This window comes from Sarcophilus harrisii, chromosome 1 (genome assembly GCF_902635505.1).
Source record: "Sarcophilus harrisii chromosome 1, mSarHar1.11, whole genome shotgun sequence".
NCBI classification, from domain to species: domain Eukaryota; kingdom Metazoa; phylum Chordata; class Mammalia; order Dasyuromorphia; family Dasyuridae; genus Sarcophilus; species Sarcophilus harrisii.
Window position 1 is genome coordinate 399,035,330 of NC_045426.1, and position 17,134 is coordinate 399,052,463.

At 33.3% G+C, this 17,134-nt stretch overlaps 1 protein-coding gene across 8 annotated transcripts in view; it reads right to left on the reverse strand.

Moving 5' to 3' along the window:
- The window catches only part of CTNND2 (catenin delta 2), a 1,100,293-nt gene that overhangs the window by 315,353 nt on the left and 767,806 nt on the right, over window positions 1–17,134 (reverse strand). For 6 of the 8 annotated variants that reach the window (XM_031952313.1, XM_031952619.1, XM_031952502.1 and 3 more), the window contains one exon: window positions 15,196–15,258. The exons of the other annotated variants lie outside the window; for them this stretch is intronic. In XM_031952313.1, the coding sequence (XP_031808173.1) occupies window positions 15,196–15,258 (63 nt within the window). The remainder of the gene's footprint in view (window positions 1–15,195; window positions 15,259–17,134) is intronic. 8 annotated transcript variants of the gene reach the window in all.

A 17,134-nucleotide genomic window follows, 5' to 3' on the forward strand; every position in this document is an offset into this window, starting at 1 on the left:
GCTGCTTAACTAATTGTCTGCAAAACCTATTTTGTCTATTTTTATCTTGAGCCAACAAAAGAGATAAGCAAACCACAGATATTTACTAAATAGAAAGCAAAGAGATTTCATTGGAAAAGATGAGGAGATAAAATTAATTTATTTTTGCTCACTATAATTTCCTTTTTTCTCCATCATTCCTCAAATCCCTTCCAAATATATTAGTCTTCTGCATTTCTAAATTTTTATGCCACATGCTATTCATAAAATCCATACCAGAAATGTACAATATACTTCCAAAATGTACATCTATATAGAAAATGAGGGATGACATCCTGTTTATTAGCACAATAAATGACTTAAAAGTCAAATACTTTTTTTTTCCAATTTTTAGTCCAGTGTAAAGTTTAATCTTTTTCCATTTTTGAAACTGTCACAGATGATTTGGTATGCCATTCTCAAACTGCCAAGTAACATAAAAACAAACATATTATTTAAACAAGAGCTCATAAAAGTCATCTTCTCCAGACCTAGGACCTCCCATTGTAATCTACCCTAGTGCTTAGTTGAATCTCTACTGGAGAAGGGGATTCAATAAATGTAGATGAAGCTCTGCTTACCAAAGCCTAAATCTGTTATGCCTGAGAAAAACTCCAAATTTAAATTGCGGTGCTTGTATTTGTCTTTTGTAAGCAGATGGGAACATAAAATACCTAAGAGAAAACCAATCTTGAAGAACAAGTATGCATATGCTTTATTTGCATAATGGACTCACTTGTTTCACTTCATCTCTGTTTTTAGAGAAGAAAAGGATTTTTTAAAAATCCCTTCCCTCCACCCCTCTTTCAGGTTTCATAATTTCTTCTTACTGTGAGGACATAGAGACTCTGTAAATGAGTTTTTTTTCTTTTTTCAATTAACTGGCATATCTCATTTTATCTATCCTGGAGGTCAGTGCTTGTTACTCTAACAATGGCAGCAAATAAGGTGGCAAGTGACCATTTTGGTGGGAGAGGAAGAGTTCTCAAATTTCACTGTTGTAATACTCCTTTCTAAAGTTTAAAGAAAGAACTGGATTTTTAGAATGGACACACTGCATGGCTTTGGTTCCTTTTCCTCATGACTGGAACTGGTGTTTGAGTGACCATCCAGGGGGGATTTTTTTTCTTCAGAATTATTATGCTAAATTGTACCACATAAAGTCTAACAAAAAGAAATAAAACTGTATAAGGGCCTAGAAGGGGAAAAAGTTAGTAGGAGATTACTCTGTCTATTGTTAACTTAGATTCCAGTGCCTAAGTTAGCAGACAGATTAGAATCAAATTTTAAAAAAAGAAAGGAAAAAAAAAGTCAATTGTGGCATACAGAAGGAGAATATTCAAGGGTTAATTACCTACCCCAGTACAGTCTCATTTACTGAAGTACCTCCTGGGTATATGTGCCTTCTAGATGTTCAATAAAGTCTTGTTGACTGAATGAATGACTAATTTATTAGTTTCTTAAAGATAAGGTTTGCACTCCCTCCGCAGATTTGCAAGAGGGAAAAAAAAAACCCACCACCTGAGTTTTTTTGAGCTAAATAACTTTGCTCATACATTTTAACATTATCATCACTCTCCTATTACCCTGTCAGGCTCTTTTCAGTCATGAAGCAGAACAGGTGTGACACTTTCAATCATTACACTCCTAGGGTGCATAATGCTCTTCACCTGATCTTGAGCTTCAATAAGGTTTAAATTGCTATGAAAGACAGATCTTTTTCAGTATGGCTTTCTCCAGAGCTGTGACGGTAGGAAATCAGTTTCTTACCTTAGGCTTAATGGGTTTCAACTAATAAACACAAAAATCATGTGGCAGTGCAAAACCATTCTCATTAGGGAACTAGGCATATGGTACACAGTCATAATATCAATGGACCAGGAGGTCGCCAGACATATGGCCTAAAGAAAGTCTGAAAAGCTGGAAAGCCTCAAAGCAGTTAGGGGTGCTGGTTCATACCCTTGTCTCTCTCTCTCTCTTCCCCCTTTTCCCATATAGGTCATAGGCAGTACTTGAAAATATTAATTTGTCATAAACATACGGAAAAGTATGCTGAAGCAAAGATTGGCTAGGTGACTTTTCCCAAGGTCACTCAGAAGGATGTGTTATGGCTTGGAAAAGGCTCAAAAGATCCAATTCTTATTCACTGGCAGTAGCTTCTAGGGACCATTTCATTCTTACTGATACAAAATGACGTGATTTTTTAACGCTGTCTTCATTTTTTTTTCTTCTGTCTCTAAAGAACAGGGAACTATTATAATACAAAATGATAGGTAAGTCAAAGCTGAAAGCAAGGAGTTCAATTATTAAATTACTAATATATTTCAACAAACAATGTGGGGAAGTATAAAGGGTGGACCCATTATACTAATAATGAACAATTATTATAATAATGAATTGGCCCAAGTATCACCATAATTCCAAGCAAAAAGTCATTTATGTTTTTTCTTTAAAGAAATCACTTGAAATTAATCTATTAACTTTAAAAATAATTTTACCATTCAATTTTAGGAATGGTTGACTAACATAGTTAAGCAAAATAAATGTTTTCATTCTTATATTCTCTGTTCCTTTTTTAGTTTCTGACTTTCCTCTATATAAAAAGGTCATTCCCTTAATAGATTCTTTGGTTGATTTTCTTGACCTTTATACTCTTCCCAATATGATAAGCTTATCTCCTTTCTCTTTAAAAGCTTTCCCTGTTCTTCATTATTTCTAAATATAAATGAGAAAATTGTGAGTTTTAATTTAGGCATAAGAAAAAAAAATCATGACTATTTCTGATTTCAACAACATTTCTGTTGGTTGATACTTCCCTCTATGAATTATTAAATTATCTTTAAGAGAAGGAAGAAGTATTATAAAAAATGTGATCTGTTATTATTTTTCCCCAGCTCTATAATTAACTAGTTAGGCCAACTCAGACAAGTCACTAATGCACTGTGGATCTTGGTAGTCTCATTTCTAAAATAACAAAGATTCCTGACAGTACTGAGAGTCTAATATTCTAAATTAGAGCTATATTTCCCTAGTATATAAACTTCAGTCACTGCCAAACTAATTCTACCACAAAATAAATTAGAAGCATGTAATTCCATAATCCCTAAAGCTGGGGAACTATAGCAATCATTAAAGCAAGCTCTCTATTCAGTCCAATCTAATTGATCTTTCTATCTCCCTTACAAGATCAAAAGAAATGAAAAGAATCACAAATATGGTCATCAGTCCACTTATCCTTCCTCTACTGCCACAAAGAGCATGATGGATTCTAGTTCATTCCTACTTGGAAAAATGAAGCAATCCCTTGGAGATTATAGTCAACTAGAATGCAGCAAAAATTAAAAGTTTGTAATATACTTTTAAAAGATGAAGGTCTCTTACCTCACCCAGGCTAAAAAAAAAGCAACAGCAAGTCACTGGAAAATCCTGTTATGTTGGATTTGAGGAATTAAAAAGTTCTGGTTTTCTGATGTAGGCCCCTTCTTAGGTAGCCTAGTTCCCCTACCCTAGGCTTCACCCCATATCTCCATCCCCCCCACCCCCAAATACATGCTCATCCCATTGGTGTCGGACTGTTTTCACCTGATCAGTTTAGCCTTAGAATTGCTTAGCCCCAGATATCCATCAACCTTGGCCTCCCAGGGAGCAGGGATTATAGGTGGGGACTGCCATACTACATTCATAATCTACTGCTAATTCCCAATATCTTAAAAGTTCAGCTAAATCACTTTTTCTAAGCATTTTCTATACTTGCTTAAATTGGAAAACTTGGCAATACTTGATAATTTCTTGGTAATTACTCTAAACATCATATAATATGCATTCTTTTCACCGAATGTTTTGAAATAATTCCTGCAATCCACAGCACATTTAAAAAAGTTACTTATATTAAAGAAAAAAAATTCTTAAAATATATATTCAAAGGAAAAGTAGAATGTTATGCCCCTTATTAAATGTAGAGACAAAGTTATGAATAGATGCCACAAATTTCAATTTAAATATATTTTTATATTTTATATATACACAATTTCTGCTGTTAATTCATATCTACAATGTTCTGTTTTGGATTTATAAAGGATAAATCCTATAAAATGTATCTAATGTCCTACCAGGGATTCAAAATTTTGATAGATTTAAGATATTTTGAATGATTGGTGTTGTCATTTTAGATTTCCTATTAGCAAACTTGGACAGTGTTTTCTATCCTGAACTATTATTAAAACTTCTTGACATAATGTTGATTCTGAACCTGATACTATTCAACAGGTTTTGTTTGTTTTTTGTTCTTTTCACAAATGACCAAGATAAAGGCATTAAGGGACAGGCTCATTAAGTCTACTGGCAACTCTAAAGTGATATAAAGGGATTAGGAAAACATCTTGTAAAGCAAGTCTAAAATTGAACATAACCTTGAAGAAATTCTTAGAAAAGACACACATTTCCTAGTGACAAGTACAAGAGGGTATATTTAGAAAGAGATAGACTACATAAACACACAATGGGGATGCAGATCTAAATATTGAAGTAGTTAAGGATTAGCAATCTAACCATGATTTTAGAAAAGCAAGCATAATCTTCAGTTGTTAATTAAAGAAAATTCTCCTATTATAGTATTGAACTGAACAGATCGCTCCCAGCCTACAACTTAGATGAGTTGTACCTGATGATAATAATTTAGGAGAAGTGTTAAGAAAGGTAGAGAGCAGGAAAAAAGAGCATCATAGAGAAGGATTCTAATAGGCTTTCCACTTTGGGACAAAAAACCAGAGCTTATACTCAGGGAACAAAGCTTTTGAGAACTGAAGAATCACCTCTTGATTTGGAGGTGATTTCATATCAATATCTGATTGGAGGTTATCTGAGAAATGCAAAATTATAGAGCTTGAGGTAGAAGAAGGCTCAAAGATCATCTGGTACAATTCCCTCTTTTTTATAGATGAGTAAATTGATGTCCAGGGTAAATACCTGAATTATCCAAAATTGTGAAGGTGTTAATTATCAGTGGTAAAATTTGGATACAGATCCTCTACCTCCAGATTTTATGATCTTACCATTGTACTACAATACTTCCCTCTCCAACAATAATCTATTATGGACCTACTATGTCCAAAGTCCATGTGATCCTAGCTAAAATGTTCCAGCTCTTGGTGTCCAAAGGAAATATGTCAAAATTGCTATAAATCTGTATTGGTAGCATTCATTTTTTCATCAAGCATTCCCTACACCAGTGAAATAAAAGGGTGTTAATTAAAAAAATAATAACACTTTTAGATAAAGAATCATAAAGGCTCCAAACTTGGAGGACTCTCTTGTCCTACACTTGTACCACAGTTCTCTTTTATTGTCCTGACTCAGTTTCCCTAAATTGTCCCACCTTGGTTTCCCTGAATTGTTCTGCCTCAGTTTCTAATTGTTCTGCTCGATTCTGAAAAACCACCCCTCTCTCTTAATCATAAGAATATTTGATAAGAATAAAAGATTTTATATTTTAGAATATCAGAATGCCTCTCCCCATCCCAATCTATCAGAATATCAGATATTGTTTTATCAGATGCCTCTCCCATCTCCAATGCCTCCCCCCATTATGTTATCCCCATCTCCGGTGGCTCCCCCCACCCTGTCAGAGTTCTGTTCCTGCTCTCAGCACCCTGACTCCACCCCTGCCTCAGTCTACCCGAGTCTGAGCCACATGTACATATATCATTGAGAACTCACATTGTTTGCTGGATTCTTGGAGATGATAGTCTTATTCAGCCCTGGGACCAAACTATGGATCCATTTAGTCCCAGTAAATCTCTCCCTCTCAAATAAATTATTAAATACTCTCTAATCTCTATCTTGCCTCAGTTTCTCCGGCATTACATAATTATCTAAACTCCTGATCCAGGTTATATCTCTGATAAGTTTGCATTCTGTCTCTACTAAAATCAAAACAAAACTGTCCATAACACTGAGGTAGCCTGTTCTATTTTAGGACTATGCTAATTGTTAGGAAGTATTCCCTTTTAAAATTTTTATCACATATCTACCTTTCTAGAACTTTTACCTCTTTGTCCTAATTTTAGCCTAAGAGTCTGAAATTGCAGATCTGAAGAAATAACAAAAAAAGAACAAGTTCTGGTGTTTGGTACAGGGGATAGCAAAATGAAATAGTCCTTGAGCTTAAGTACCAACAAGGAAAAGTGAAAATGATAAAAGTATTTTTGCTCTAAGATTAGGTAGATTTGAAAGGGAATTAACTGCTTCCTGTTTCTAAAATGTGAATCCTAACTGCTATAATGTTGTGAAAGGACACCCTGTATTTAGATAGAGTTAATAATCTCTTAATGTGTCTGTCTTACACTAAAAACATAATAGGATGAAGGCATGAATAGATTTTAACTGTATGCCTGGGAATAAATTAAATGAGGAAACAAAAGAATCTTTAATTATTAGGGGGCAAATAGAGGCAAGGTTATTCTTTGGCTAGCACCTACTTTGGGAATTACAAAATATTCCTCTGTTCAGGTGGCATTATGCAATAAAGAATAAAGACTGTTTCTGTACTAAATTTATTATATTCATGCTGACATACATAGTCACTGTCAAAAGAACAGCAGGATAATGACATCTCAAAGAACTTACCTGAAGATTTTAAAATAAATTGTCATGTGTATTGGAAAATACATAAGTGGGATATGTCCTGGTGCTCTGCATAGCCATATAGGTAATGGAGGATGTTAATTAAAAAAAATTCTTATTCAATTTATTTATACTGTTCCTTACTAATGCACAGAAGATCTATTTTTTAATAGAAAATTATGTCTCATTATGAAAGCCTAAAATAAGCAAGAGGCATAGCAAAATAATATATACCAAATATTTGGACATTTTATTGTTACAATTAATGTTCTCTGGTGCTACCCCTTTATAGCCAATGGGAATGTTTGGTCCTTTTTATATTCCTGCAGTTCTTTTCCTCAGGAACCTGCTGACAGAATATTTTATCCATTATTTGTTACATGCAGTCATTATGCTTAGTACCTGACAAACAACATGGTTGCTTCCCTTGGGGTTTGCATCTAGGCTGACATGTATACAATCATCAAATATATCAGCTGAAAAAATGTACAAATCTCAAAAAGTACAAAATACTGATGTTTGGATTTAATTTTAGGCACTAACATAGCTCTTCAGTAGCAGGAACCAAATTCAGTGTAAACCAATAGTCATTTGTCAGTTTAGCTGTAGGTGGGGACCCTCTATAACTGAAACATGTAAATCAAAGTCAAAAATCCCTGACTGTTGCCTCTGTCTAGGTACAGAAAGGAAGCTCACAGACCTTCAGGGGTAAAGGATTAGATGAAGAAAGGCAGAATAATATGTGAATACAGCATGTGATCTACTCCTGGACCAGACTAGTCCTTTTATCCATGAAAGCTCTGAAATCAATCAGTTGATGAAAGAGATGTGCCATGAGTGATTTAGTATATTTTACAAAATCATCTTCTTTGTCTGTACCATGACCACTCAGTTGTTACCCAGGCCATCTCCCCTGAACTAGCCACTCTCTCCTTTCCTCAACTTGACTCTTTGGTGAACCAATTCAACTTTACACCATCTTCATTTCTTGAAACCTTAGTCCCTTTATCAAATCATCAATTGTAGCTAGTCAAGACTCAGCCTTGGATCACTCTCACCATTCATCATCTTCCCTCCAAATGTATGCTCCTGAACAAAGATGGAAGAAAGAATACCACCTTTCTGAATAGGTTCACTACATATTTATGTTTTACAATCTCAACTGGGCCTTTATTGCCACTTTGCAATCCTTATGTACCTGCCTTATCTACTCACTACCTCACTTCCTATAGTTATTCTTCTCAAACCTTTTTTAATCCTCCTTAAGTCTCCTATAGTTTCTTTTACCCCCTGACAAGAATCTTCCTTTTTTTTTTTTCAGAAAAAATTGAAGCCATCCACTATTCCTTTTCCCCCTCTTCCTCATATCATCATTCAGATGCCTTTTTGCCACTTTCTCCTCCTTCACCCCACCTCATGTGCTGAAGTGATCTTCCTTCCTTTTTTTAAATTTCCTAGGTAGAAAAGGCTTTTTATTTGTTATTTATACTAAAGAAACAGAAAAACCAAAGCATATGAGGATGAAACCATGTAGAGAATGAAGTCTCCTTCCCCTCTTTCCTAAGCTAATAATGGGCTTAAAAATTGCAATGTACTTGCCAGGCTAAATTTGGGGGGTAAGCAGGGGTAAGCAGAAGGTCAGTCTAAAAATCCATCCATTGTCCTTGGGTATCTTTTCTGATGCAAAGAACTGTTAGTTAATTGTCAGGACATCACTCTGGATCTCATGGGTCAGTAAGTAAGAGATGACTTACAACTTTTTCAAACCAGACAAAGAAGAAAGCCACAGAACTCAATGTTGTAATAAAACATTGTTTTATTTAGCCATTGAGGTCACAGGGAGTCTGGACTTTCTTCTTGTCAATCTCAGAACATTTGCTCTTTGGCCATTCTTCAGGTTTTTGGGTAGACTATATGACTCAGGGAATTTCCCCATTCATACTCAGAGTACTCCATCTGTAAAATTCCATTTGGGGTGCTCCTTGCCAAAAAAACCCTTTTCTTGCATAGGCTCTGAATCTCAGCTCCTGACCTTTTCAGAGATTTAAAATAAGGATGTCATCCTGTTCCACATAATCACTGGGTCATTGCCTCTGCTCTGGGACATAACATGGTACAAGAAGCCTTTGTGAGAGAGGAGGTCACAACACTGACCAGAATGACTTGGGGAATATTAGAAAGGAGATCTTGAGATGGGATATCATAAGTCTGTTCTTCATTGTAATGAATATCATGCGTAAATTCTATTATGCACTTAGAGGAAAATTTTTCACATCTACAGCTCCTGGAGTACTGCAGCCTGTCTACGATGTCATCACTTGAAAGGGATTATTCCAAGAGGGTAATGAATTTATCATGTAGCACTGAAGAGTTGCCATCAATTTGGAAATGATTTATGTTTATAATAAACCCTTTGGCTATGAAGACTATGAATCAAAGTAGGTATTACCAGGTTTATATTCTTGATGATGACCTTGATATTCTATAAGCTTTTCTTTGAGAATATGGATTGTGTTTTCCTTCTTTTTTTTTATTTCCCTAGTGCACATAATAGGTACTTAATACTTAATAAACATTTATTGATTATTTTATTGACTATTTGTGTTTTCATTGCCCTTTGGATGATCTTCAACTTCATATCTCCAAATTTTCTATTCTATTCTATAGAATATAGACAATATTCTATAATTTGAAATTACTAAGAATACTGATATTAAAAAGATATGCCTCTGTTTTAGGGAATACTATAGAATCATTAAATGATTTTTCAAATTTCCCACTGACAGCTCAGTCCAAACTCTTGTTCAAATCAAAGTCCAGTTTAAAGTTTATTTGAAATTACAGATGCATATAAGTGTGGACGGGATGTACAGGCTGTTCATCCAAAAGCAGATCATAGTCGGGATGATAGACATGCTTCATCTACTTGTCTTATTCTTTTATGGAGAGTTAGGACAACTCTTGAGTGATTGTGGATTTCATTTAGGAGGTTCAGAATATATAGCAGCACTTTTGATGCAAGCAGCACAATATAATGGACAAACAAGACCACCTATAGGAATCCACTCTTTATGAGGAATCTCTCTCAATCTTAGATTCCACGAAGGGATTATTAGCTAGAATCCTCTAGCTCCAAGCAGTGGTTAAGTGCCTGTGTCAAGTATATCTCTCTGTTTCATGCCATGTTAATCAGAGGTCACTGAACCTTATTATATCTTTCATAAGTTTCTCCTGTAGTTTTGACATTTGTAGGAAAAATACCTTGTGGAAAAAACAACAACTTTAAAGTAGTATTTTGTCCTATAAAAACATAATTTTATTTGCAGTTGAACCTTGCATAGTATGTGGTCAATAATTAGTTATTGAATTGAATTAGCTAAGCTGATTTTCAGACTTTTATCAAGACATGCTTTTTAGTAGAACTTCCCATAACTTTTCACAGCTTTAGAGAATATGAAATTCACACTGGCTAGAAATTCTATGGAAAATTTATTCAAAGACTTAGGAAAAATTTATACAAGATAAGAAAGTTAGATGAGATCTAGTGATAAGAATTCCTATGACAGTGAAGTGATATATATGAAAATCACAACATTTAGGGTTTGCCTATGTGTCATTAGGCAATTATGATATCAAACTTATCTTGACTTTCTCATAAAACCATTTAAAATGTATTTTAACATTTATCAACTTTAAAAACTCATCCAAATCTTCTCTTATAGATAAAAGACAGTTGGAAGAACTATTCAGACAGTAACACTTAAAAATTTATAATGATACTTTATTTGAGCCTATCTAATTCAATGGCAACCAAGCTAATATCCTCTTCACAACCAGCTTATTTGATTACTAATGAAGACATTAGTATAGGATAGAAAAATCAATAAATAATTACATAATACCAAGATAAAAAGCTTATAGAATAAATAAAATAATTAGACTATTTGAAGTGTGTTCCCTGTGTTTTATGTAGTTTTAGAAACAGTAGCAAAAATGTTATTGCTTATAGAAAAAAATGAAATCACAAGACATGAGTTTTAATGTCTTGTCAAGTAAATTGCTGGAGGTATTTTATGGATGTGCCAGAGGAAACCTAGTAGGAAACACAGATCAGTTCAGGTTTATTAATTCCTCATAATTTCAAATACAATCTTTATATAATGTTGTAGACAAAAATGACATTGGTAAAATGCAGAAAATATAGCATTTGAAGATATAACCAAAAGTTAAATGCACCTTTTTATCTTTTCTATTATTTTTCTATCCAGTTATCTTTAGCTGTCTCAAATCACAGTGTAAGACAAGGAGTATGTCTCACAATGAGAAAAGTTTCCAGGAGCTAACAATTTAATGAAATCCATTATAGATGGTACCATAGATTTGATTTAGGATCCTTTAGGTGAATAGCAATATATAATGTATCTTTCTTACTCTCACATAATAAACAATATTTTTTTGATATGGAAGAAGCCTTAGAAATCACCCATGTTGATAGCTTCATTTTATAGATGAAAATACTGAGTCAGAGAGATTGAAATGCTTAAGGTCACACAGATAGTTCATGACCGAGTTGGGATTTGAATCCTGGTCTCAAATCCAGTGCCCTTTCTACATTCTATTCCTCTTTGAATATCTGCAAAAAATCTGCTTTTTTTTTTTTTTTTTTTTTTTAAGGGCATTAAACTTTAAACCAATATCTACTCATTCCTGACTTTCTCTGACTGTGGCATATTCTTTAAAAAAAAACAAACTTCAATTTATGTAAGCTTTTAAATTATTATATGTGCTGGATCTACCATAATAATGCAAATAAACATAATCCATGAATTTTAAAAAATAATGCTGCTAGTTTAGGAAACCCTTTGATATATGAACTGAGGAAAACTTTAACACAGATAGTTTTTTGTTTTAAAATTTTTATCCTGTAGAAATAAACAACAGATCTTTCATGACCCTTACTTTCAAGATCCACATGATATAGAGACCTAAAGAGTCCGATGACTTGAATCCAACTATAGTGTTGTAATGCCATCAGTGCAATCTTTCACCTAATAGGAAAATCACTTGATCCCTTGAATTTTGGTTTGCTTATTTGTAAAATTAGGACAAAAATACGTGTATAACTACTTCTCAGGGACATTGCAAGGATCACAGGGGATGAATGTAAAAGCACTTTGCATCTGCAATGCATTACACATATCATGTATACAAATGCAAGTTATTACTATAGCAGTGATGCTTCTGATTAAAGTAAGCATCAGTATTTTAGCAGAACATAGTGCTAATCACTTGGATCAACTGTTATCTTTAATTGAAATAACTGATTTTGAAGATTTTATTTATGCATGATCAAATGATATTTTAGGGCTGTCTGTACAGTGTGTGGAGTTGGAGGAAACTACATTTTTTATGTGATTATACATAGATATACAAATAAGGAATCGTCTATATAAACAAACAAGCTTCAAATTTATATTATTGGAATATCAGAACATTACACAACCATGTATTTAGAGCTGCTGCAGTAAATGTCACAAATGGAAATAAAGTTAAATGGGTTAATTAGTCGCTAGTGGCTATTTTAATCACTATATTGGAAATCAGAGACAGATGTTAGAAGAATACTCATTACAGGGTCTTCCGCAGCATAAAGTGTGAATTACCTGGGCAATACTTTCATCTCTAAAGCTTTCGTATAACTGATTACATCTTTTTTTAACCTTCCATGAGTAAATAGCAAAACTAATTAGCTGCACACTATTAAGTTAATGCACATTTATCTACAACAATTCAATTCTGACTGTGAAATAATCTTTCTAGACTATAATTACACTCCAGCTTAATTAACATAATTTCCACAGCACATATTTTAATAAAGAAGCTGCCATTATGGTTAGGTTTTCAATGTAGAGAGTGTTCTAGGGATTAGTACAAAGAATACAAACATCTCTTCCATGGATACTCTTATAAAGAAAAAAATGATAAATAATGTTATATAATCCTTTGATGAAATACTTCATCTGAAGGGGAAATCTCCAGAAGATTGGGCTATACTATTTTTGATTGAACAGAATGGCAAAATAGTGACCCATTCCCTATGACTGATTAATCTCCTGTTCAATAGAGAAGCAAACAAGAGACAAGTAACATTAGTGCTTGCTAATGTTATACGGGGGAACAAGTAGCTTGACAATGATGCTTTTTTGTTTCTAGGGCTTCAGTTTTATCAGTTTCCAAAAACCTCTTCTGAGAATGATAAAACTAGTAGCAGCTGGTTTTGGAAGGTTGTTGTCCCCAAGAGATAGCAATGTGTGAGACAGGCATTCAGCTACTATTATTGGGTGTCAGCCATCATTATGAGCAAAGCTGTGAAAATGAACTTCAAAATAATATTTAATTAACTCTAATGATGGCAGTTAAATAATCAGTTCTTATGCTTCACAAATTCCTTTGACCAAAGGAAACTTTCCCTAGTGATGTGAGGGAGCCAAAAAAGAAATCATAAAACACTCCCTTTAATCAACTCTGAAACGGTCAGTATTTCTACCAACTGATAACACCAATGTATATGGGGAAACTAAGTAGTACAGTGAATAGCCTGCTCGAACAAGCAAGACTCATCTTTGTGAGTTAAAATCTGGCTTCAGACACCAGCTGTGTGACCGTAGGCAAATCACTTCACCCTGGTTACCTCAGTATCCTCATTTGTAAAATGAGCTGGAGAAGGAAATGGCAAATCACTATAATATCTTTACCAAGAAAATCCTAAATGGGCTCCCAAAGCATAGGACACAACTGAAAACTACTGAACAACAAAACAACATAGCCTTTATGAAAACAAAGCCCGAAAACATACCAGGGAAATAAAACAAATTATAATTTTCTTGCTTTATCAGAATGGTTTATTTCCACAAAATTTGAGATATGTGAATACTCTGACATGGTTTTGCTGTTGTTGTATTATCTGTTGTGTTTTATACATTGTGATGCAATGGTAGAGAAGGGGGAGAGAGAAGACTTTTTTACTTACTCCTCAAGTGATCTTTGATAAGTTACTTAATTTTAGGGATTTCATTTTCCATTTATATACAAAATAAGAAAGCTGGATAACATGTTTTCTTTGGTTCTAAATCTATTACATTATGATCTGAATCTTTAGTCATTTCTCAAAAGAACATGTAAAAAGAATTTTTCTTTCTGAGAAGAAAACATGTTTAAGAAGAGGAAAGGAGCACTATTGGAATCAGCCTTGAACTAAAAACAAAAGCAAAACCATTGTTCAAAAGAACAAATACAACAACAAAATAAATAAAGGAGCTAGCTGGATACAAAAAGGTGAGTGATATCTCCCCTGGAGACTTCTTGGTCTCAATTGAAAAACAGGGTTTATGAAAAGTGTGTTTAAGGTCCTGATAAACAAGTCATCTTTCTAAAAATAATCACAACATAATAGCCATTTGTAATATATTCCTGAGATCTGAAACACATATTTAATTTATCTCAAATGTTTACTTCTTTGTAATTAATCATATTACTTTTAAAATACTGAAGTAAAAAAAGTCTACATTTAGATCCTTTTGCCAATACTTCCATGTAAGAGAAAATAATCAAAAAGGACATTCGAAATACATTTATGATCTCTCTAACTCCATTTAAAGTGAAATTAAATCATATTAATTAACTACAACACAACAAAAGCCTAATTCACAAATCACAATTTAGGTTTACATAACCGAGAACCTTTTTTATCTCATTATTATTGAATGGAACAAATATCTAAAATATTAAGTATTTTTGTTGTTTTAAAAATTAAATAAAGATTTTTATATCAGTAGATGACTGCACAGTAACCTCTTTAGAAATGCTCATAGTGCCCTCTTTAAGGCAAAAGTAAATATTAACAACTATAGATATGTTCAAAGGTAAAATCAAGAGAGAGAATTTCTAGAAAGATCCTTAAGAAGGCTTTTGGTGTTGCTTGATATGAGATGAATCCATAATATTCAATTTGTTTAGTGCTTATGTGTGTGTTCTGTTATTTAAAGTGTAATAAATAACATCCAAATTAAAAAAAAAATTTCCTCAGATTCAAAGAATACTATCTGTTATATTTCTCTCAAGCCCCAGGAAATTTTTTACATGAATCTTACTGAAAGATTTTTTTTTGTCACATATCTCGAATAATTTTTACTTAAATCCTATTTTATTTTTAATAAAATGAAAATACTAAAAATCATGAAAAGCATATACTTGGGCTATAGTGTAAAAAAAACCCAATAGCTATGGGCTTTCTGGATCAGTTTAACATATTTAAATTAAGGTGCTATAATTCAACTTGGACTGAATGGTCATTCAATTGTATTTGTGTAGTGTGTTAGGCTTCCGTTTCTAGAGGACAACAAAACATATATCATCACTCCAGCATAAAAAACCATGAATTAAATGGGCTTCCATATCTATAATATTTTTATAAAACCATTCTTCTACCATGAAAGCAATTACTAAATATGAAAACCAATTTTATGACATTTGCTTGGCATAAATGTAAATACTTACAAAAAAGGTGACTTGTTTTGAAAATGTTGACAGAGCTGCCCTCTAGACTTGCACATTGGTACCCTGTAGAATGATTTTTAGATGAGTAAGCCCTCCCCCTCTGAACACTTAACATAGTAAATATTATTTGCAATTATATAATAAATCAGAAAGCCAGAACTTATCTTTAAAACATATACATTTACTCAACAGATGAGTATAAGACATAAATTATTATTGGTTAGAGGTTCTCAAATATAGGGGTTTAATATTACATCAATAAACAACCAGCTTTATGAATATCCATCATACCAAATTGTTCTAAAAATACCAGGATGTGCCTATAACATCTTTGTTTGAAATATTTCTATCTGGAACTGTTTGGTTCTGCACACATAGATTGTATATAGGATATACTATAACATATTTAACATGTATAAGACTTCCTTCCATTTAGGGGAGAGAGTAGAGGAAGGGAAGGGAAAAGTCGGAACAGAAGTGAGTACAAGGGATAATGTTGTAAAAAAAAATTACCCATGCATATGTACTATCAATAAAAAAATAAAATAAAATATCTATCTAGTCAATTCAATCTTAGAAAAGCACTCAAAGATTTTGTCACACTTTAAGCGATTAATTTGAAACTTCCAGTTGCAGTTCTGATCTCATTGTTTTGAGATCATCTCAATTCAGATTCCTTTAGGAAAAATATTTCCCATTGTTTTGTTTTTGCCCAGATATAATTGCAACTACATTTCTCCATCAAAATTTGTTCAATATCTCATGATCATGATGTAAGTAAACAAACAAAATGTTAACTTTACAAGAAGTAAATGGGAAGTTGTTTATTATAAAGGCTTTATTCCATCTCAACTCTGCTTCCAATTCTCTGGATTTTGCTACTATAGTAGCATTATTCTGCTTGTTTTAAGGCTTTATTTTAGAAATTGCAGATGATTTACTTCTATTTCTTGGCTTCTTCTAGCAAAAGTGAAATGAATGATTAAGCATTTGCTTCCCAAAAGCCACAAATGTTTGTGCTTGAAGCTAAACAGGCCCTCCTGTTTGAACCCTAGCATAGTTTTTACTTGCTAGGAGACTGGATATGTAAAGTGAAGAGACTCTTGAATTATTCCTTAAGTTCACGTGGACAAAGTATTGTTCTCCAGGATTTTGTTTTAATTTTATAGTTTCCTTCTTGTTTATGTTTTCCTACTATCTTTAGTTAAGATGTAAAACAAATGGTCTAACCAACCAATAGAACTAAAGGTCTAGGTCTGAAGGAAGCATGGAGTGGAGATGATACCTTCTGCCCCTATTAATTAAAACACTCAGATGGTTATGAGGGGAACCTTGGAAAACAGATTCAAGCAAAACACTACTTATAAAAATGCTACCATTGAGTCATCCTCCTATCTGTCCTTTTAATCATCTATAGATATTAGTGCCTAAGAATGGCATAATCTATTAGCATAGGATATCTCAAAGGTCTGGAGGCAACATATCCTATGTGCAAGATAACAGTAGCATCTGTGTTTGGGAAGGGCTCTTCAAGCATCCAATTTCTTGTTCTTTAAATTAATTTCAAGACACAGACCTCTATTTCATATCCTTGAGAAAATATTATTAGGATAAATGAATTGCTTTAGGGGTATTCTTTCACTACCTTGGAATGATTGCAGACACAGAATGGTGAAAATGAGAAACTTCTTCATTCTGACTCCAGGTAACTTATGCCCCTAACTCATTACAGACATTAAAATAAAATAAAGACATGTGAGTTCCTACTGATCCAAGGAACTTTTTCCATCAAGATGGCATTAATTTTGGGATTCAGTTTCCTCATCTATAAAATTAGGTAGTTAGCTTAGATGACCCTAAATTCCCAACCAGTTCTAATTTTGTGATTCTAAGATCAACGACTTTATTGCAGGAATAGTTTCAATGTGGGTGGCTATGT